We start from the raw sequence: 22964 nt of genomic DNA on the forward strand, positions 1-22964 counted from the left end.
AGTTTTACTACTGCTGTCGGTATGCGATCTGTGCTGCCTGCACAATCCGACATGCACATGCGCATAAATACGTAGTAGAAAACGTGACCGTTTCCCTACACTATTTGTATCACGCATCCGTTGAAACACTTGACGGTTTATGTTATTCATTATGCAGTTCACGGCAGGTCTGTTTTATAAAGCTATTTATATGAAGTACTTATTGTCACTGATCCAAAACCGCATATCGACGTCCATGTACTACGCCTTGGCGACATTATTTTTGTGACATGTAGTGTGGAGATGTTGTGATGTTTTTATATGTAGCATACGCTATGCATTAAAGGTGTTTACGTGGTTGCCAATCCAAAATAATAAAGGAGTTGTTACATGTGGAATGAAATCGGAGTCTTTCTCTCACTGCAAAACCTTCAGTTTCTTCCACACTCCTCTTTGCGATTCATTGCTATATGGTATAGCACCATAACACAGATTGTGCAGTGTCGTAAAACTGTGCATGCACGAACATCTTGCGCATGTGCATGTCGGATCTTGCAGGCGGCACAGATCACGTACCCACAACTGCCATTCAGCATCCACTACGCACTTGCTGCACTTTAAATACTTTCATATTTATTTATTTATCACATTTTTATCCCACTGGATGTCCTTTGTCTTGTATTTTTATGTTTTTTCGTAGGAATGCATCACGTGTGTCACAACTCATTTACTTGTATTCCTATGCAATGACAATAAAGCTTTTTTTGATTCTTGATTCTACTTTAGCTGTAGACTTCAGTTTATCTCTGAAAAGTTTATGGTAGCTGCAATGATTTTGTATTCTGTTATAGAAACATTTAACCAGCTTTGAAATGAAACCACAAACTGACCCATCCTGTAATTTCTGTTAATGCTGCACAGGTAGATTTGACAACGGCAGTTGGTGTGTAGTAGCACCACTATGCCAAGGTGTGATGGCTTTGTTAGAATTTTACTCACTCAGCTTACAAACTAACTTCTTGACATTGAAGTGAAACAAAACTTTCACACTCACCCCCTGAAGACTTAAAAAAAAGCGACCCTTTCTCCTTCAGGGAAAAGCAGGCGTAGTTAGCTTGGATCTATGCCAGGCATAGTGTACTCAAATGTTCCTTTTCATGGTGGAAAAAAAAGATCAAAAAGTCAACATAAGCCTCTCAAACAGCTTAATTCCCTTCTCCACTACCCATCTGTGTGCTTACTATGTTCCAAACACTCATACTTTAACCAAAATAGGACTACTACGGATACTAAGAGACTGTTCCTTATTAATTTAAGGGGCTACCGGAGGAGTTTTGGGATCTTTAGACAAAATAGACTTGACCCTCCATCCGCCAGCAATACCTGACCCTCCAAAATGATTGGGAAAAAAGGTATGACCCACCCCAACAATTTATTGATGCTTTCTATACTGGTTTGCGCTTGGCAAAGATGTACAGATAACCACTGTTTTTTTACAACCACGACATACACGACTTAAACTCTGCTTTCTCATCTTACACATCACACTCCACTATTATGGGGGCCATTTCAGTAGATTTACTCACTAACATTGTTGTGGAAACACAATAAGCATGGAAACTAAATGCACACTTCCTGCATTACTAAGTTACTTCAAATACTAAGTTACTCCTCTAGTAAACTAGTATTCACATGAAATAAAACAATAAAACATTGAGACCATTCAGCAAAGCACACTGGGTAATATAAATTGGCATGGGGTACTTTCCATAAAATCATCTCTCAGTGCAAATCAAACCAGCTATTAGGCTAACCGACATAAAACCATGCCAATCTCTAGGTATGGTGAAGGGTATGTGATGATGTGGGGAACTTTATCAGGATGCATAGTATCCTGGATCCATGAAATAACTGGCCTTTAAAAATAAAAATCTGCCTGCCTCTATGGGAATTTAACATAGGGGTGTACTTACTTCTGTTTCCAGCGGTTTAGACATTAATGGCTGTGTGTTGAGTTATTTTGAGGGGACAGAACATTTACACTGTTATACAAGCTGTACACTTAATACTTTAGTTAATTCTTCAGTGTTGTCCCATTAAAAGATATAATGAAATATTTACTAAAATGTGAGGGGTGTACTCACTTTTGTGAGATACTGTTTATAATATCACCGGGACCGAAAGGATATTTGAGTCGGGTATGGCTGCAGCCTTGAGACCTCCCGTCTCATGCCTTAATGCCCCGGTTAGGTGTTGTCCCAGAGCTTCGACTTTTCAAAATAAAAGCTTGTGTCTGGTCCGCTATGTTTTCGTACTTTGGTGTTTTGGATGTTTTTGAACTAAACAGTACGGCAATTATGCTAATGAATACAATATTTTTTTCAGCATAAGTCTTAGTTACAACACGATGGAGCTAGCAAAGCAGTTTTGTGTTTATATGTGCGGGCGGGATTTATTCAGTTTGGGAAATCCCATGGTCTCTTCAAAGCTCAAATTGTCTGGCTGACTAAACAGGGAGGGACCCATCTCCTAGCGATGGGGGGCCGATACTGAGAGCTACATGGAAAAATATGCACCAAACAAGCCACTTTGAAACTTTGCTGTTTTCATGAATACAAAAGTTGGGTGACCTCCCCCCCCCAGACTAAAAAACATTGTGTGACCCTCCCCTCAACAAAAAATAAAAAGACATGCCCCTCCCCTATTTTCCTCCGGTGGTCCATACCATAAATACCAAAAGGGTCCTTTTTTGTTTTACATCACTGAATCACAATCAGTGTAATTGCATTTTTTTGATCATGAGTTTTTCTGCAGAATGTTGTATCATAATACCAAGTGTGAACAGAGGGCAAATAGGTCTTGCTATAAATTTTCATAAATTTCAAAATGTAGAAAAAAAAACAGACATGTTTCTGAAAAAAACAAAATCTGTATTCCATCAACATGGTTTTTAAAATAACAAGGATATTGTGCATAATTTGAACATTACGTATTAGTATTTGGCATGCAGGATACAAAGGCACTCAAATTGTACAGATGGGCTACTTGAGAAGAGTAAACATAAAAACATGGGTACAAAACATGATGACGAGAAAGACAACACAGTAAGCTTCCAAATTTTTTCTTGGCAACCCACGCCAACTCTGTAGCGCATATTTTTAGACACAGTAATCGTCTCTGCTGTAGGTAGGAGGAATGGAAGGAAGAAGAACAGGAAAGAAGCGTAATTTACTGTAATATCTCCAAACACAGTTAACAACAACAAAAAATCCAATCAATAGGTCAACTGTTAGATGTCCAGCCTGGCCTGTTGCTTCGGTCTACCGAGCTGTCTGGTTGGGCCGATGCGTTTTCCAGCATGTGTGCGCTGATGCTGCCGCAGACCCTGGCGGTAAATGAAGCTCTTCCCACACTCTCCGCACTCGTAGGGTCTTTCTCCGGTGTGGAGCCTGTGGTGCACCTTCAGTTCCTCAGCTCTAGAGTAGCCTTTCCCACAGACACTACAAATAAAAGGTCTTTCTTTAATATGGGTCTGGTAATGTGCTGTTAGGTACGAGTTTATCCGAAACGTCTTCCCACAGATGGAACATGCGAACGGCCTCTCCCCGGAGTGCTGCATCTCATGCAGCTTGAGAGAGGAAGCCGTGTGGAAACCTCTGCCGCACTGGGAGCACAGGAAAGGCTTCTCCCCAGTATGGATGCGCTGGTGGATTTGTATGTAGCTTTCATTGATGAACCTCTTGCCACAGTCGGGACACGAGTAGCGCTTCTCCTTCATGTGGGTTTTCATATGTTCTTCCAGCTTTTCTTTTTCGTTGAACTGGATGCCACAGCGGCGGCAGAAGAGAAGCTGTGATGAGCTTTGCTCGACTGTGTCGGATTCACCCGCTGAGCCTGTGTGTGTGGTAATGTGGTGTGCTTGTAAAGCTGACTGACTCTCACATTCATTTCCACATTCGAGGCAACGGAGGGATGATCTGATCCTGGACTCACCCGGCAGAGACTTTAAATATTCGGTGAGCTCTGACGCTATGGGATTCACCTCATCGTCGAAATCCACAGCACCCTTACGACCTGCACAGAGACAAAAGGAGAGACAAATCATCCTTTACTCTTCAAGTATAATAATCTGTGCATTGTTTAGGACTTTAATTTACTTATGGTTTACATTGAGCTATGTATATTTTACTGTACTGAAATCAATTGTTGAATTGTTATTCCCGGTTTACTCAGAGTTATCAGTTTTGGTCAGTAAACAGTGGTGGCCCGTTACACTGTAGGCTCAACATTACTGATCATTTTTTGATAATAATAGTAGTAATAGTAATGTATTCTAATAATGTAGAAAACATTACACTTCATAACGTTTTCTACTATTGTACAAATTAGCAGTAAAAGCAGTAGCCTGTGTAAGTCAATCCTAAATGTTTCAACTTGGGAGCAAAACGTGACCATAAGCCCTGTTCATAGGCCTACTGATTAAACAATTGGACTTTGGGGTTAAGTGTAGTCTATCCGGGCCCATGTTCAAGCCCCCTTACTGGAATACTGAATATAATGATATTCCATTATATTTTGTATTTTGAATTATTACCTGTCACCAGAAATTTGTGATTTCCCTGCCATAAATATAGCTGTTTTTACAATAAATTGGTGCCTAAAAAGATATCACAATGCAGGAATTGCATGCAGCTTAATGTGTGTCCCCCCCCCCCCCAAAGGCCCATTCTGAGCCAGGAAATACCCTGACATATAAACACAGACAATAATAGAAGTACAAATATTCTAGGAAGAGAATTGTAAATGATTAAGTATCAAAGTATCATCCAATCTCACCTAAGTGGACTTTGTAGTGCGTTTTGAGATTTCCCTTCTGGTTGAAACCCCGACCACAGATGGAGCAGCAGTAAGGTTTCTCTCCTGTGTGGATCAGCTCGTGCCTCTCAAGTTTGTAGGCATGAGGGAATTCTTTGCTACACACTGAGCAGTGGTACTCCATCTTCTCTTTGGGCTTCTTCAGGAGCTCAGGAGGTATTTCTATTGGAACATGAACCATCTTTCTGCCAGGGCGTTTCTTCACTATGTGGGGAAAAAGAAAGTGAAATTACAAGGTAAGACTGTTGATTTAATGCTTACAAAAAAGTAGCTTGTAGACCTTTCAAAACCCAATCACATACCAACAATGTTCTGTGTTAATAGTCCTAGTTTGTTTGTTGCTTGCCATGTTCTTCAAGTATTCTTTTTAGGTGCTTAAGACTTAATGAAAGTGGCCTCTAACTCACTCACAAACTCAAACTTTGTCACGTATTTTTCATAGCTGCGGTTTTCTTTGTGCGCGCAGGTTTTGAGGTTTTACATATACAAAGATCGATATTTAAGCGATTAAAATATTTAATTAATGTCACAGTTAACTCACATTTAATCGCAATTAATCGCACATTTTTATCTATTCTAAATGTCCCTTGATTTCTTTTTGTCCAATTATTTTTTCTCATTTTAATGCTCTTAACATGGTGGAACAAGTGGATGGGCTTGCTTTGTGCTTTTGTCGCCTGGCTTTGACGAGGGGGCGGAGAATTGGCATCAGCTGTGTGCTTGGCCATCAAGTGGTATTTCAGACTGGACGTGCTGCGATGGTAGCTCAGTTCACAACGACAAAACACACAGATCACTTTGGTCTTGTCAATGGAACCATTTGGCAACTTTTTAAAAGTAAACTTTCCATTCAGAATCTTATTGGCATCCATTTCGGCGTCTCGCGCTCGCCATCCACTCAAAACGTAACGTTAGCCTTCGACTCTTTGGCCGGCTCGCAAGCCCAAACAAGTGTGTGCGGTGTGCTGTTTGTTTCGTTTCCGTCTAGCTAGATCCGGTGTGGTGTTGTAGTTTTCTAACGTTACTAGTTGTTGCAACAGCATGTGAAAAAAAACTAGGTCTAGGCCAAAAAGAACGTTAATCCTGTCCCGCACAATCTGCCCTGTGCTGAATTGCTGCGGAGCTCTTCGGCATCCGTCAAAAATAGAAGCTCTGCGTATCTGCTCCGGAGGGCTGCGGATCGCCGGAGCTGGGACGGAGTCGAAACGCAGCCGTTCCGCAGTCAGTGAAAATACACAAATATTGACTTTAATGGAAACCTATTGACTCCGCCGCCGTTCCGGAGTGGATCCGCAGTTGGTGGAAATTGGGGGTAATTTGTCTTCTTTGAATAAGTAAAATAAACACAGCCAGTAACCCTTACTTTCCTTTGGTAAACCAATGATCATGGCTAATGATTTTAAGGATTAGCTGCAGCTGCACTACCATGCTGGTTATACACTCTTGTGGACCATTTTATTGGCTCTTACCAGCAGACACCCGTGTGTTTCCTCCGTCTCCTTCAGCAGATAGTTTGGTATCTTTCCTTCTTCTGTGAGGTAGCTTTGCTGGTAAAAAGAAATAAAGTTTATTGCTTTAAACATAAAACTGATGTTAAATTGTCATATGAATATGAGTTGGGTATCAAGAGCTGGTTCAACATTTTTTAAGAACCAGTGATTTGTTAGGAAAGCTCATCAATCTCTAAACGTGAAGTTTGAATGTGTATGTTATGTACAATATGGCTAGGGCTTGCTATCCTTCAAAGATTTTGGATACAGGTACCGATACAAATACCGGGACTTCGATAGCAGTTCCTAAACAATACTTTTTTTGATACCAATTAAGAAATGACGGCACGAATCTTTTTATTTATTTTTCAACTCCTACTACATGAGCCCCGTCTCTGCGCGTAACGTAGAGTTTTTCCTGCGTGTCTCTGCGACGTGTAACGTTACACAGCCAATCACAAGCATTATTAGATCTAGGTAGAAGAATGCTGCGTGCTTATTGGCTCACTGACGCTGATGAGATTTACTCCTTAGGTATTGAAATTGGGTATTGAATGACGAGGCATTTTTCGATACTCGATACTTTAGAGGCAATTCGGTCAGTGCCTAAAAAGTATTAAACTGGTACCCAGCTCTAAATATGGCAGATCTGAGCTAGGACACAAAAGAGAGGCTGAAACTTACCCAGACTCAACGGCACAAGTGGTTTTCCATATAACAGAAAAGGTATGGGAAAAAGGTGTCGCCTATGTTGGAGGTTTGATATCTACTGCAAACATCCGTCACATGCACCCCCTCCTCTAATAAACTCCCTGTAAACAGTTATTTTACCACCACACTAAGGGTGCATGATATATCGACTCAATATCGATATCGCAAATCACGTTGCGCAATATTATATCGAAAAGGGTTGCAATATTTGCAATATTTTGTTTATATTGTGGAGCGCTGCGTCCCGTCCGTTGGCTGTGTGGCTCAGTTGTGTTTGATTTAGAGCTCGCTTGAAACGCTGTAATGATCATCATTTCACTGGCCAGTTACCGTGCCACTTGCAAGTGTAAACCCTATGGAGCGTACCATGTGTTTGCATATTTCAACAGAGTGACAGTGTAAGTGAAGAAATAGATAGAGACAACTAAACGGAACAAATCAGAGAAGCGAAGAAAAAAAAAGTTGTGTCCTGTTTATTTATTTATTTTATACTGTACAACAAGTAAAACATGTCCTGTTCTGTAGACATGGTCCTTATTTATTTATTTATTCAAGTTGTACCAGTCCAATATGACCGTCAGTTGAAATAAACCTTGTGTTGTAAGAAAACTTGTTTTATTTGTTATGAATCTATTTTGATGAGTTTTCCCATAACTTTTGTAATTTTACATATGTTTAAAAATATCAAAATTAATATATATAATTCATAATCGATATCGCAATATCACATTTTGTCAATATCGTGCAACCCTACACCACACTGCGCAATATTTGAAACTGATCCTATGGTGAAAAACCCCACAAATATCTTCAGAGCTATTTTGTTTTCTTATTCAAATAATGCCCGAATGAATCAGAATCAACTGGATTCAGAGTCAGCTAAATCTAAACGATACCCAACCACACTTGTGAACCTTATTTTTCCTCCTTCGTCTTACCAGCAACACGACGGACAGTTTTTGAGTTGGGTTCTTCTGATTCCACGTAGGTAGGGACATTTCTCTTTCTTCGGGTGCGCCTTGATACTATAAGATTACATGTAAGACTTCATAACAATAAAGTGAAAAACAATAACAATAACGTGCAAATGTATCATTTCAGAAGCATAAACATACACTCAGTTGGCACACAAAAAAAGAAAATCAAGAAGACTCACTTCCTGGCTCTGCCTCTAGGTCTTCAACAGACAACAGTGGAGGTTTTGAAATCTTTCTTCTGCCCCTTCTTTTTACTTTGTGACAAAGAAAAAACAGCAGGAAATATGCCCATGTGGAAAGAAAACATATTTTTATATTGATGCTGATGGATAACCAGGTAACAATAATGTTAGGACTCTTCTGAATCCTCCATATGTACAACTTAAACCAATAATGAGAAGGTGTATTATAATGTAAATCTTCTCGTCGTTCAATCACGTCACTCACCAGGATTTGCGGGAGCTTCTTTCTCTGCGTCTGAGACGTCCAACGACACCACTGTTATTTCTGGAACCTTCTTCTTTCTTCTTTGTCTCTTTCCTGGTAGCATTGTGTGCAAAAAGATAACTGATTCATAACTATTATTTATCACCTGGACACTTTGAATTGTTAGTTTGACTTGTGTTTACCGCGATGTAAGGGCGAGACAGCTGCCATTTTTACTACTCTTTCTTTTTCCTCCCCTTCTTCATCTTCCCCCACAGACACAACTTCCATGATGAGCGTTGGACTACTGCTGTCTCTCTGGTTTTGGCCTTGCAGCTGAGACTCAGACAGGACAACACCCTGTGGTCATAATCATTCAAAACAATCAGAAACATACCCCCAAACCCTTCCTGGGTAACTGTACTTAAGCCTGCAAACAGAGCAGAGATGAATGCATTTTATAGTAGCAGTTATAGAATGTAACCCTAAGTATTCTGTGACAGTAAAGTGTTGTTTATCTTATCTGTTGGAGGGGGGGGGGGTCACCTTGCAACTGCAGGCCACTGGTAACTGTTAATCAGTAATACTCCCAATTTATCTACCCTGCAGTGAGACTGAAAACTCTCCCCTCTGCTAACTACGTTTTGGTCACGATTGTATTCTGATGTTGAACTTTAAAGGTGAAATATACCATAGAGCAGAAGTTAAAATGTGCCATTCCAATACTTTTGTAAAGTCAATATCTTAAGACAGATTTCAATTCTTCATCCCTAAACAAAGCACACATTTTAGCAAGGACATCGGTCAAAAATACAATTTTGGGGGTGCTTTAGGGACACGTGTCACAGTTCATTCAACAAGTGGATCATAATTCCTATGTTAAATAAAAGTCATAATTTCCATGTAGTAATTTCTGGCTTTCCATTTTGTCAACCTCGGAAAAGTGGCATTGCAAAATCCCATTTTGTTTGAGGTTTTGCACTATTTTATACAGTTTTTTCAGGGTGCATATACACAAGTTTCTCATTCTGGAGCATGTATATGTGGTGCTGTTGAATTGTTTTATATCCAATGTAATGACATGCTATATATGCAATCAGAGGGTTTACGAGACTTAAAGGGGAGTGGACAGTAGTGATGGTCAAATGAAGCTACCACTGTCTTTATTTTCTGAGCTCACTAGATGGCGCTCTCTCTTCAACAAAGGGTTGAAAACTGAACACTGAATTGCCATTCCTTTAACCTTTTTCTTTGAACAGAGAGCGCCATCTAGTGAGCTCAGAAAATAAAGACAGTGGTTCAGGAAGCTTCATTTGACCATCACTAGTGGACAGCCCTCATGCCTTTGTATTGCAAAATTGCAAAATTATGTTTTAAGACAAATTACCTTGGTAGGCGGAAAACTTTCTGTGCAATCAGAGCCTCGGTCAGGACTGTGTCCTGTAAAAATCAAGATGGTTGGCTCAGGCTCAGATATACCTGACATGACAGCTGATATTCAACATCTTTAAAATTATTTTCAAACTGTGGTTCATGCATTCAGGCCTAACACAAATGGCTGAATTCTACACGAAAAAGTCAATGTAATGATAAACTAAATTCATGTTTTACCAATGTTGTGAGTTATGACTACCCATTAAACTGTAAACGTGAACAAAATTATAACAAAAAACGAAATAACTGAGACTGACAATAGACTTTTCATGTCTCACAATGTCTTGTTTTGGAAATAACTGCTACTTAAAATGATCTTAACCAAATAAACTCATATGGGAAACTGAAACAACAAATCGTGGCTATGTAGTAAACGTGCTGCTATGAATCACTTACTGGCATCCCATTCAACCACTTCTCCATCAGAGTTGATTAAACCACCAATTTCTTCATCCTGTTCCTCTGCTTCTTCCTCCTCGTCCTCTCCTGCCTGCAGTCGGACAGTCAAATGGAGAGTTTGGTCCTCTAAGTTTGCAGATGCCATCTTGAGTTCATGTGACAGCATAGGCTTATGTTCAGGAGAATCCTAAATACAGAGCACAATGCGAAAAGGCATTCATTTTCTGCAGTGAAGTAGTGACCCCCAGATTTGGACTTTTTTTCTTTGGCTTTTTTGGTTGGAATGCATAGTGACAAACCATCTCTAAATTTACTTTGTTTGATACTTAAAGGCATACTATGCAACTTTTGCATAGTATGCCTTTAAATTAAACTAAAATTAGCAGGGTTTTAAAAAGGGCCTCATGCAACCTAAGCCTCTCTTACTTTTTTACTGTGAGGACTGTTGATTCACCAAACTTGTTTTAGGGCATTTTCACACCTGAAAGTCCGAACCAAGGTCCGGACCAAGATTCATGTTTTTGTTACATTGTATACATTTCATCCGGTAGGTTTTGGTTTCACACTGCACTAAAGATCTATACGTGACAAAACTACGTCCTGCCGTCATCACATACATGAGCTGCGTCTCCAGATACTTATAACTGATTGGTTTGTAGACGGGCTTCCCCGTTCTCTCGTCTCCTCTCTCTGTGTCGCAGATTTTTCAACTGACTGCCGCTCTCCCCTACTGCCGCGGCTCTTTTTGTTTTGTTGTGATGTTGAGAAGCGAAACAGGGGAACTTTCTTTCTAGAGCATTTATTCAGAGACAAACGGAAACCTACACTGTACACTTACTACCACTTAACAAATAAACTGCTGATGTATTCTCTGCTCTGATAGCCGACTGCTATCTGCTCTGAGCGCATTCACCGTCACACACTTTCTCTCTCACGTACAGGCTAAGCACCGAGCTATTCCTTAAAAGGAGCTTCCCCGGTCTTGTAACACAAGGAGAGCCTGCCAGAGCTTCTTGTATTTGGTCCGAAAGTCCGAACCATCCAAAAAATGCTTTCACATTATAAACGGACCGGACCGAGACCACCTCTTTTTATTGGACCAAAATGTGGTCTTTTGATCCGGACTGTGGTCCGGGGGAGGTTTCACACCTATCATTTTTGTTCGGATCAAACTGAAAAGTCCGACCAAATGAGGTATCTGTGAAAACGCCCTTAAATTGCTCGTTTCAGCCTGAATAATGGAGGCGGTCCACATTTGTGAGGAGGAGGAAATTAGCATAATCTAAATTCTTTTTTGTTTCAAGTCCTGCTGTCTAAAACCAGCATTTAGCAACGTCAGTAGTGGTATTATAGGACCACTTTGTTGTTTAGAATAATTTCTAAACATGTAGAACTCATTACAGCCATCAACAACATGGCTTCAGACATAAAGAAAAAATGATTTGTTATATTATGTGATGATTTAGTAAGACAAAAACGGATATTGATTTTGCTAATATGCATGACGCTCAAAGACTGAGATGGCTGTTAAATTAGCCAGTTATCTTGAGAAAGCCTGGGGACCAAAAACTTTTTAGCGAGATGATCTGTAGATATTTTTTTGTTTGTACTGTTTTTGTTATTCATGTATTTTTACACGTTTTGTAGATGCAAGACCGGAAGACGTCTGTTAAATAGCAGTGTCTTGTATTTCCATTTGGGATGGGCCAAATGTTTGGTATGACCATAGACTGTAAATATTAATGGACAGCGCATGTGTGACGTCACCCATTGATTTTGTGGAGATCTGCTATCCGTCGTCGAGTTTGCAGTTACGGGCGCAGCCATCCTGGTTGCGGATGTGACAATTTTAGATGAGAGGGAGGAGTGAGGGAGGAGCTGCTTACACTCAACGTTACGTAACACACTTTCACTGGCAATCACATCATAGCCATGCCCTAAAACACCCCCTGCTTTATCGTCGGTTTTAAAATCAACGAGACCATGATTAAAAAAATGAACATCATTCTGTGTTGCAGAAGACTTAAAACTAGCGATTGAGACCATAAACTCATTATGAAAATGTTTACTGAGGTAATAAATCAAGTGAGAAGTGGGTCACTTTCTCATAGACTTCTACAGAAACCGACCTCCTTTTGCAACTGCACGTGTCTCCCCCTGCTGCAGGTTTAAGTCACTTCCGCATCTCAGTACTTCGCCGAACCAGATGCATTGTCGGTTAATATTAACATATATCTATGGGTATGACACATAAATAAAATAAAATGTAACTTATATGAAGTTAAATGCTAAACAAAACCCTGTTTAATTAAAGTGGTCCATGACTAATATGATTAGGCAATAAAGATGACTACAGTCAGAGAGAATATTAGAGCCTACAGGTAATGTAACATTGACAGTGGAACAGAAGATGATACTAGACAAAGACCTGCATGAAGACCCTGAGGCAGCAGTCAGAAGAAGAAAGATTTTTCTAGCAACTATTTTTTGCACTTGATTCGCATGACAGGTCTGGACCACTCGAAGAATTTTGTTCAGGCCTAAGAGAAGATTCTAAATAAAAAGAAAATTGGTGAATGCCACAACTTCTCTCAAATCACTCGTAAAAGAAAGAATCTGTTCAAATGAGTGGTTATTGTATGAGCTCCATTGTGAAATAATCAGAGGTGTCAAGTAACGAAGTACAAATACTTCGTTACCTTACTTAAGTAGAAATTTTGGGTATCTATACTTTACTGAAGTAATTATTTTACAGCAGACTTTTTACTTTGCAATTATCTGTACTTTCTACTCCTTACATTTTAAAAATAGCCTCGTTACTCCTATTTCAGTTCAGCTTGTTTTCATTCCGGCTTGTCATCGTTCAAAAAAACACACACAAAAAAAACAACAACTATCCAGATAAATCTCGCCATCCGGATAGAGTGAATTTGATTGTGGTTGGATGAGAAGTATAAACATATACCATTCCGACACCCTATTGGTTTGTAAGCGATCCATCACACCTGCACAGACCCGGTGCTACGGCACCGGTGCCTTAACGACCGTTATCTACTGGACCGAATAGCAACGCGGATTTCGGTGCCTTATTTAGGTGCCACTTAAATGCCTACGCTTCTCTCTGATGCCCTGAAAACGGATGTTAGAGGGAACTGAAACATCGCCGCACGGACACCGTGGTAAAGTTGGTTTTATATTGGACATTGGATATTCGACACATTCAAAAAATCTATTATGCGGCTTGCCATTTTGACCTATTCATGTTAAAATACTTCTGATGAACTCAGCTAACCCCCCTACACATAACACAAAGCTTCTTTTAAAAAAAACAAAAAAAAAACATCCTTTGATTTTTTTAAATATTTTTTAATGTTAAAAAATGCTATAAATGTATTATGTGGCCTGACCTTTTGACCGATTCATGTCAAACCACTGTTGGTGAACTCAGCTAACCCCCCTACACATAACACAAAGCTTCTTTTCTCAAAAAACCATCCTTTCATTTTTTTTTTTTTTTTTTGTTATTTTTATTATTTTATCTTTGTAGACCCAATTTGACTCATGCAGAAGATGGTTCCAAGATCTCTGCACTCCATCAACCGTAATGGTACATGTTCCAGAAGAACTGTTTCAATGTACACTGTGGGAAAAACAATAAATAACTAGAACTGCAAGCAGTTATGACAGGGTCGTGAGTAGCCCCCGACGACCCGGGGAGCGCGCACAAGTGGGACCCAAAGCGTAACAGTGAGGAGGCAAACGTCAGTAAATATCGACCTGTGTGAGCCGCAAGGTCTGCGGTACGTTGCCGTTGCAAATATCCCATTAACATTGATTGAGTAGAACGGCCGAAACTGGTCTACGTTGGCTACAGTGCCCCTTAATGGCCGATCTTCTTAAAATGTGTGGGGGACCCCCAGAGGGTCATGGCAAACTAGGATCTAAAGTTTCGTGTTGGTAGCGTTTATTTTGGTTGAGATATGTCAAAGTTGGTGTTTTCATAGTTACCTACACAAATTACATACACAAACCTTTGTTTGTGCGTAATTTCCGCAATTTTTGTCTAATAAAAATTCTATAAAATTAAAGGATGTTTTTTTGAGAAAAGAAGCTTTGTGCAATGTGTAGGGGGTTAGTGGAGTTCACCAAAAGTGGTTTGACATAAATCAGTCAAAAGGTCAGGCCGCATAATAGATTTTTGGCAATTTTTAATATTAAAAAATATTTAAAAAATCAAAGGATGTGTTAAAAAAAAAAAAAAAAAGAAGCTTTGTGTTATGTGTAGGGAGTTAGCTGAGTTCACCAACAGTGGTTTGACATCAATCAGTCAAAAGGTCAGGCCGCATAATAGATTTATAGCAATTTTTAATATTAAAAGATATTTAAAAAAATCAAAGGATGTTTTTTTTTAAAAAGAAAGAAAAAAAAAGAAGCTTTGTGTTATGTGTAGGGGGGTTAGCTGAGTTCATCAGAAGTATTTTGACATGAATATGTCAAAATGGCAAGCCGCATAATAGATTTTTCGAATGTGTCGAATATCCAATGTCCAATATAAAACCAACTTTACCACGGTGCACGGGACGCTAGTTTACACTTCACCTGACAGCAGGTAACGTTAGCCTACCGTTAGCTAGCAGCTGGAGTAAACACGGTTAAAATGCTGACAGATCAACGGTGTAAAAGTGTGTCTATATTTCACTGTAGAGGATTCTAACCCCAGACTGTAGCTGCCATTGTCTGAAAAACAGACTCAGCCTGAAATAAGTTATTGTTATAAGTTATTGTTATTACATTTTTTATAAATCATTTAATTTTAACCCTGTGGCCTTAGCAATACACAAGCCGTTCTTTAATGTCGCCTTGTGCTCCTTTTTTTTTTTTTTTTAGATCAACTTTTTATTGTTTTATATTTTTGAACATACAGAACAGACAAATACAATTGAACAAGCTGCTTCCTTTTTTTTGTGGAGGTGGGGTAGTGCACTATAGGTGGGGTAGTGCACTATAGGCCCCTGTGGGGCGGGCTAAGCTTTTGTCCTTAATGGCATTTTTTCCCCTTACATTACTTTTACTTTTATACTTTAAGTAGTTTTGAGTTTACTTTACTACGTAAAAAGCTTAAGTTGATACTTCACCTTCTACAGAAGTATTTTTAAACCCTAGTATTTATACTTCTACTTGAGTAATGAATGTGAATACTTTTGACACCTCTTGAAATAATTGAAAAAAATATTTAAAACTATTTCGACATACTGTTTGGCAAAGTGTTGATCTTTTGGTGTCTTCTGCTTCTGTTGTCAAAGATGTGCTTCGTTTTACGTCGAGGCTCTGGTCTTTAGCATGACACTCATCCCCTGCATGTGTTCTCTGATGGGATTTCATGTTCTTTTTGGGACTGGGGGTCGCCTCATGTACTGAGCAGGAAAAGGGTTTCTCTCCTGTGTTATTGCACTGATGCACAATCACATTTGCCGGCGCTTTTCCACGTAGACAGGAAATCTTAGGTTTCTCATCAGAGTCCATGAGTATGTGTCTCTGCCGCCCCTCTCTGGCAGAGGAGCTCTGCCCATAGAGATCGTGGCCTCCAGACTCCTCTGAACGTTTCTCCCCTGGAAATACACTCTGCTGTCTCTTTACTCCGTACGAAATGGAGCTCTCCTTCCCACATGCTTTGAGGTCGGGATGACAAGTGCTTGTGCAAGTATCCTCTTTTTCTCCCTCTGAGCTGAAGCTCTCCTCTGTGTTAAACATTACGAGGCAAAACAAAAAAATGTGAAAAACCACAATCGAGTCATTTTTGCGTATGTCATCAAGTAAGGGTGAAGCTTATATTTAAGAATTTCCACTCACGATTTTCACTCGCAATCCAGCCTTCCTCTTCCTCTTTGATGATTACTCGAATATCTGGTGTGTCACAATTATAGTCAGGGCTTGCTGGTGATCTCTTTGAATCATGACGTGGCGAATTCTGGTCATCATAGTTTTCATTTAGACTCAGTGACAACGGATCTTGGAGTTCAGGATCCTATTAAGAAATAAAGACAGACGCTCATGATCAGTAATGGCAAGGCATACAGTAACAAACTGAAACCTATGAAAACAAGATGTGCCGGCACAACAAGTTTAGTGCAGTCGTAATTAAGGAAAAAAAAGCTATACAATAATAATACAAGCTTAATACAAGCTTCATCTGAAATATTGCAAAGTATATATATATATATACACACACACAGTATAGTATATACGTCTTTGCATATATACATACTGTGTATGCAAAGACTTATACCCAGTGGGGCCCTTAATACATTGACATCTTTGGCTTGAGAAAAAGTCAAGTTAGACGAGTAACAACACATTCATGACAGAAAAATAAGACATTCCATTGTTATGGTTTGGATGTGTTCATATATTGTTCCAACAATGTCACCCGCACTGCAAGTCCTGCAGTCTCACATTAAATGTCTAATTTAATAGTGTGTAATGCACACATGGTGGACCGGTGTGAGGAGTTTGAAAAAATGCAAAAGAAGGCAGCGAAGTCCTGCACGCTCTCAGCGTTTGGTGGTCGGTCGAAGGTCTTGTTATTTTAAGAAACTTGAAAAATGTGTACGATGTGTGCGATGTGTACAGTGTGCAGGGGTTTACTATGTTCTTACAACATATAAATGAAATGTTTTTTAAAAAAAATAATTAGGTCACATAATTATAGCCATTTGCTAACAAACTAAATTGAGGATTTATTAAAAAAAATCTTTTCTGAAATAAGCTATACAGATCAAATGATTAATCGATTAATTAAGACCATAATTGGAAGATTAATAAAATAATGAATCATTTATTGCAGCCCTATTTGAAAAAAAAGGTTTTCCAAAACCCACAATCACAAACTTTGATTTTCTTGTTCCTTAAAAACCAAGTCATCGTCAGCTTTTGTTGATTTTAATTATAATGTTCTATATCTCAGTATTTATCTTCTATAGTAGTTACCTCATATCCCTGTATTACTGTAGATATACTGTATATGGAATATACAGTATATCTACAGTAATACAACAATGTTACCTTACACAATACCACCTACTTGGACTAATATACAGTGTACTACTGTGGCACTATCTTTGTACAGTGTATATTCAATAGAGGTCTAGTTCTGTTTCTCTTCTCATCCATTTGTTTCTATTTAATGTATATTATTTAAGGCTTACATTCTTAAATGTCGTTTACTTGTCTTCTATCTGTCTATCCTTTTACTGAGAAGTCAACATGTTCTGTAAAATATAATTGTTTTAGAAAGGGAAAGATAAAAAGGCTGTACGGTTTAGAGCAGGGTGTGCAAAAATATTTATCAGGGGGTGTGTGCAAAAGTTCACAGTATGTATAATATGTTCAATGGTCAGTGATAATATGTGCGTTAATGTAAATAAACGTCTCTGTTTTGTTACGCTAGCTACCATTACTCTAGGCACCGCGAGCTATCTAACATATTTTCAGCAACACTTGGACATGTAGGAAGCCCTTGCAACGAGAGTCGGGAGCAGTGAATTAATAATTTCCCCGGATAAGTTTCATATACTGAATGCAACGCTCGTTAGTTTAATAACAAACGTCACTAGCTAACTAGCTAAAAACCAAGGCAACATTAGAGACATTGTTAAATGTAGGAGCGAAATGGGGTTAATATAAACCGATGTCACCCCACTACAGTAAACATGTAACTTCTTAATCTGCATACCTGGTTAACGAGCTACATCTAACGTTACCTAACGTCACCTAATGTTAGCTAACGTTATGTAACGTTAACTATAACAGTTAAGCTACATCAAAAATCCCTGCAAAGGACACTTAGCTGTACAATAATCGCCCGAATAGCAGCTAAGTTGTCTACGTTACCTCAAACATAATGCGATACGGTCGCAGGGTTTGAAGGATGTCATAAGAAAACCAGGGTGATGAGCTAAATTGTTGCGTTATTCTGGATGACAGAAGCCCGTCATGAACTCAACCCTACTGTCCAGCTAGCTACACCGTTGGCGAGTTTTTTTAATTTATTTATTTTTTATCCTAGGACGGCTAAGGCATGTCCCGCCCTACTCTGCTCTACTCGGCCTCTTATTGGCTTACCCTGGCATTCTTACCTTGACCCTAACCAATCCCACTCGTCTTGCCTAAACCTAAGCAACCCCAACTCTCATTGTAATTAACGTTGTATCCAGTTCTCTTAATACACCCATGAGCAAGCCAACCAGAGCAGGCAACGATTACATGCCCAATGCCTTCGCCATCCTAAGAAATAAAATTGGCAAAGCGTAGCGATTGCGCCACCATTTGTTCTTCTCGTTTTTTTTGCAGCGGTTACCATCCGTCATACCGCCACCTACTGGAGAGTACAGAATAAGTCATATGAATACTGAGCCATCATTTCACAACATGCTAGTCTGAGTCAAAGATGAAGCAACTCATTTGAGAAATGTTGGTCAGACATTCTAGAGTTCATCCAAAGACATTTGCGGAATATTCTTTTCGTTTAAGGGTGTTTTCTCTGGTGTGTCTATAAAATCTTTAATTTAGATTTGTGAATGGAGGCCATTTAAAATAACTCTAAAGCTGTGAAGACTTTTATTTTTAAATTTTTGTAATGTCATATTTAAATGTTAAAATAACACTCTGTAGCATTCGTATTTATTTATTTTACTTTTTGTTTTTAGTTAAAGCAGTATTCATGAGCCAGTGGAACGAAATTTCATTCATATGTGCACTCTGTATAATTGAATGACAATAAAAAGCTATCTATCTATTGTGCTATTATATGCAACCTTTGTGACCTGTGTAATGAAGTTGGTGCTAGGACTTAGACTTTTGAATGAAAAGCCTTGTTGTCCTCTTTGCCTGTACCCCTGGACCCTGTGTTGTCAATATTGTAGTTTCTGTGTCTTTGTATGTCCTATATATTGTATATGATATTGTCTTTAATAAAATGAAAAATAAAATAATGAAGCCACCAATTTGAGAATGGCCTGCAGACTGCAAGAGAGGGGCATAACTTGAAGCAGGGGGCATAACTTGAAAGGTCTTGCAGGTTGCAGGCGGCCCTCACTTAAGCAATCTGGGCACAATAGGGTAGTGGTGTTGAGTGGAACTACTTATAGAATAAAATATGTCGCATTGCTGTAGATTAAACTACCTTAAACATCTAGGCTACACTACAGACAAATTAATGCAGATAATACGTAGATACCTTTACTTAAGTAAGGTTTTGAATGCAGGAATTGTACTTGTAGTGAGGTATTTTCACAGTGTTGCATTACTGTTACATAGTTACTCAATAGTCAATGTTGAGTATTCAGTAGTGATTGAATTTCAAAATTAGGCATTCAGCTGCTTATATAAATTCAAATCTTTAAGGCCATTATTTGCTTTCATAATTAAACCACTGCCAAACTTTACTGGAAACTAGTTGATCCAGTCATCATCTGCTTATCCTTTGCAGGGTAAAGACAATTTTCAATATTTTGCCCCTGGAAACACCGTGCCCAAGTCTCCTAAACATTTCAGGGGAAGTTTGCCTCAACAATATTTTAATGGGTTTCTACTTTATTAAATAGTTCACTTTGAAAAGAGATCATATAGGGAATGTTACTATAGCAAAAAGTAGTTTTGGACCTTAATATTTATAGTGTATGTTTTGGACCTCAAATGCTGCATTTATTAAAAGTACCTAAGTACCATAGCCCTTTAAAAATACTGATTTACAGTAATAATACCATAATGTATTTGTTGATTATATTGTGAATTATTTATATGAATCTGCAAAGTGTATGGCTATCAAATAAAGTGAGTAAAAGTACAATATTGACTTCCAAAATGTAGAAGTATTATACTTAAATGTTCTTTCCACCACTGGACATAACCATGGATGTATTAAGAGAACGGACATAACTCATTATAAATACAGTGTGTCTCCCCTGTACCAGACCCAACGTGTAAGTTAATAGGTTACTGCTCTGTTATCATCGGGGTCACGAATACCTCATTCTTTAGTCCAGAATCTGAACTAGTAACAGAATGTGATCTGAACTTTGAACTGAAAACGCTTTAAAAAGCCACATGGCTGAAATCAGCTGGCTTTACAACATCACCGAGGACGACTGGAGACATCTTCTCTGTCTTGACCTCAGCCACAAATTTGAGATAGGTGAGCGTATGATCAATGAAGAGTGTAATCAGGTACCCGCATGCTGACGTGCGCGTGGATGTGTACGTGGGGCTTTCCACAGCAGCTCGGAGCCATGGCGACAGCAGTTGAGGCAGAAATAGTTATCTCCGTCGTCGACGGTTTGATTCAAGTTTAATTTACGATAAGCTTACGTAAGTTATTTTAACCAGATAGTTATTATGTCAAACTCCAGCTGGTCACCACTCAAAAGCCATTCCTGAGACGAGGTAAAACTCTCACTAACACCAGTTTGTTATGCTAGCTATCACTTGCTGGCAGCTAACTAGCTAGCATATCAATCCTAAAGCTAACGTAATATTAGTAAACTGTTCTTTCTGCTTTACAGAGCTGTAAATGTTGCTCCTGACCTAGCTAGCTAGTAATTATCTAACGGCTAACTAGCTAGTTAATGTACAGAGTAACGTAACAGCTAACGTAGCTAGCGTTACAGATCAGGATGTGATAGCTAGCTAGCTAACTTAACGTTAGCTGCTATCAATGTTAAGGGCGCTTTCACAGCTTTCGGTAAAGTTCCGAACTAGGTATATAGCTAGCTAGGTGTAACGTTATTTAGACGATTCGGGGGTGAAATGCAACAATATTGTTGCATTTTTAATATTGGTCGGTTTGCGTTCACATTGCACTTTGTCAAGCGTACCAAACATTGTAAACAAAGGACTCTTCTTGAAATAATGGAGCAACACCAAATGTATAACTGCTCGGATTTTCTGTTTTTGCTTTAGTGTTTCTAATATTTTAGAAGAAGGCGAACAATATTAGCAGCTGAAAGACAGCGAGGGAAGATTATGATGTGTTGTCACACAGACGACGACCGATGTATGGTCATAATAGGTTATAGATTAGAAAGTTGTCATCCCTTAAATTTTATATATATATATATGAGTATATGAGTATGAGTATATGAGTCCGTAAATTGTGTGCTTTTTTTGGTCTGTCGGTCTGTCGGTCTGGCAATCAGGACATCACCTTGGCTCTGGGAAACTGATGGACATTTTTCACTATTTTCTGACATTTTATAGAATAAGTGCATAGTCAGTAAAACAATCAGAATCAGTTTAATAGGCCAAGTATACTTACATACACAAGGAATTTGACTTCGGTAGGTGTTAACTCTTTATACATTCATACATCAATTATGTTTTTACTTAATCAATGTAACAAATAATCGTGAGTTTCATCCCTAACTGCATTACCACAGCAATAAAACATAATGCAGACTTGAGCTTTCAAGTCAAGAGTTTGCTAATAGTTAAATAATATACTATTGTTTGGATGTTGATTGAAAGGCAATGCATTCCTGAAAAAAAAAGTAAAAAAATAATTAGTTGAGTTATGTGAATTGTAGTAAATAGGACAAAAGCACTGGCACAGTCCTTTGAATTGCGTTTGTCTGTGAGAATCTTTTAGAGAATGTACCCATATTATAAACTTTAAACTTCTATCACTTTCTCCATTTAGTTCTTCTCTTGTAACCTTGTTTCTCCTCTTATTCAGACTTGGATATATTGCACTAGATGGAGTGGGAGTCATCAGATGACGGTCTGGGAGCATTAATGGACAACCCCCCTCACTTATCGGAATCTCCTCAGTCGAAGCCCTCCACCACCATCCTCTCAGAACATGAAGTCTCATGCCACTGTTGCTACGACATTTTAGTGAACCCCACCACCTTGACCTGCGGCCATAACTTTTGCCGACACTGTCTGGCTCTGTGGTGGGAGTCCTCTCACAAGAATGAGTGTCCAGAGTGCCGGGAGAAGTGGGAAGGCTTTCCTAAAATCAACATACTGCTGAGGTATGCTTTTCACAGCCAGACCATATCAGGGAATGAATAATGCCCTGATTTTCTGACCAAAATTATTCATATTTCTCTCATGTACAGTAGAGAACAAAGACCTACTGACAACTTCTAAAGACAAAAAAACTTGTGTGTGACAGGTGTGGTCTTTTTTTAATGTAATAAAAGAAGACAACGTTTTCAAATGCTAAATGTTATCTAAATAAAACCTTATTTACAAGGATATATAATCTTGATGTATGACTCATCTCCAGTGGTGGTGAAATATATTTGACCTCTACAGATCCAGCCAATTTTTCATTAATTTAACAACCAAGTTACCCCCAACCATTGAGAATTAATTTAGTTTGGTTCCTGGCTGTCTGGACACTGCTGGAGTTACTGATCTGCTGGCTTAAGCTTCTCAGCCTAATCAATGATGAGCGAGACAGTACAATGTATGCTCCACATTACCGGTGCGGTGCCAGACTTTTCCTTTCAGCATGTGGACTAAGATTACATACTTTATACTTACTTTATACAGTATAGCCTTGTAGTCTGTTTGCATGTGGAGTAGCAAGACCCTTCTTCAGCGCACTTTGGAAGGGCTGGCAAAGCGAGACTACTTACTTACACATCTTTTGCTAATTGGTCAAGAATCT

The 22964-nt window shown here is 38.9% G+C and overlaps 2 protein-coding genes across 6 annotated transcripts in view; one reads left to right on the top strand and one right to left on the bottom strand.

The window, feature by feature from the left end:
- Positions 1–1542: 1542 nt before the first annotated feature.
- LOC144533972 (uncharacterized) lies at positions 1543–18327 on the bottom strand. Of its 2 annotated transcripts, none has more exons than XM_078275554.1 (12): positions 18182–18327; positions 16142–16316; positions 15545–16029; positions 10289–10382; positions 9846–9898; positions 8662–8818; positions 8480–8572; positions 8212–8286; positions 7994–8080; positions 6324–6401; positions 4816–5058; positions 1543–4053 (listed from the first exon to the last, which is right to left on the bottom strand). In XM_078275554.1, the coding sequence occupies exons 1-12, from the start codon at positions 18188–18190 to the stop codon at positions 3269–3271; spliced, it is 2334 nt and encodes a 777-aa protein (XP_078131680.1). In that variant the 5' UTR covers positions 18191–18327; the 3' UTR covers positions 1543–3268. The 2 variants fall into 2 exon arrangements, with proteins under 2 accessions (XP_078131680.1, XP_078131671.1); XM_078275545.1 differs by having other exon boundaries at positions 10289–10478.
- A 2069-nt stretch (positions 18328–20396) lies between these two features.
- The window catches only part of LOC144534006 (bifunctional apoptosis regulator-like), a 13995-nt gene continuing 11427 nt past the window's right edge, over positions 20397–22964 (top strand). The window contains exons 1-2 of one of the 4 annotated variants that reach the window (XM_078275613.1): positions 20397–20483; positions 22020–22320. In XM_078275613.1, the coding sequence (XP_078131739.1) occupies positions 22040–22320 (281 nt within the window). In that variant the 5' untranslated portion in view covers positions 20397–20483; positions 22020–22039. Of the gene's footprint in view, positions 20484–20524; positions 20732–21523; positions 21625–22019; positions 22321–22964 lie in introns of those variants that run through there. The other 3 variants (XM_078275633.1, XM_078275604.1, XM_078275623.1) reach the window with 3 other exon arrangements.

Source organism: Sander vitreus, chromosome 2 (genome assembly GCF_031162955.1).
Source record: "Sander vitreus isolate 19-12246 chromosome 2, sanVit1, whole genome shotgun sequence".
NCBI classification, from domain to species: Eukaryota; Metazoa; Chordata; class Actinopteri; order Perciformes; family Percidae; genus Sander; species Sander vitreus.

Excerpts from the sequence above, each read along its gene's own strand:
- LOC144533972 (XM_078275545.1), bottom strand. Across the intron at positions 16,030-16,141 it reads CTGGATTGCGAGTGAAAATC|AGGAGAGCTTCAGCTCAGAG; the intron begins GTGAGTGGAAAT and ends TGTTTAACACAG. Across the intron at positions 8,573-8,661 it reads TGTCTCGCCCTTACATCGCG|GAAAGAGACAAAGAAGAAAG; the intron begins GTAAACACAAGT and ends CAATGCTACCAG.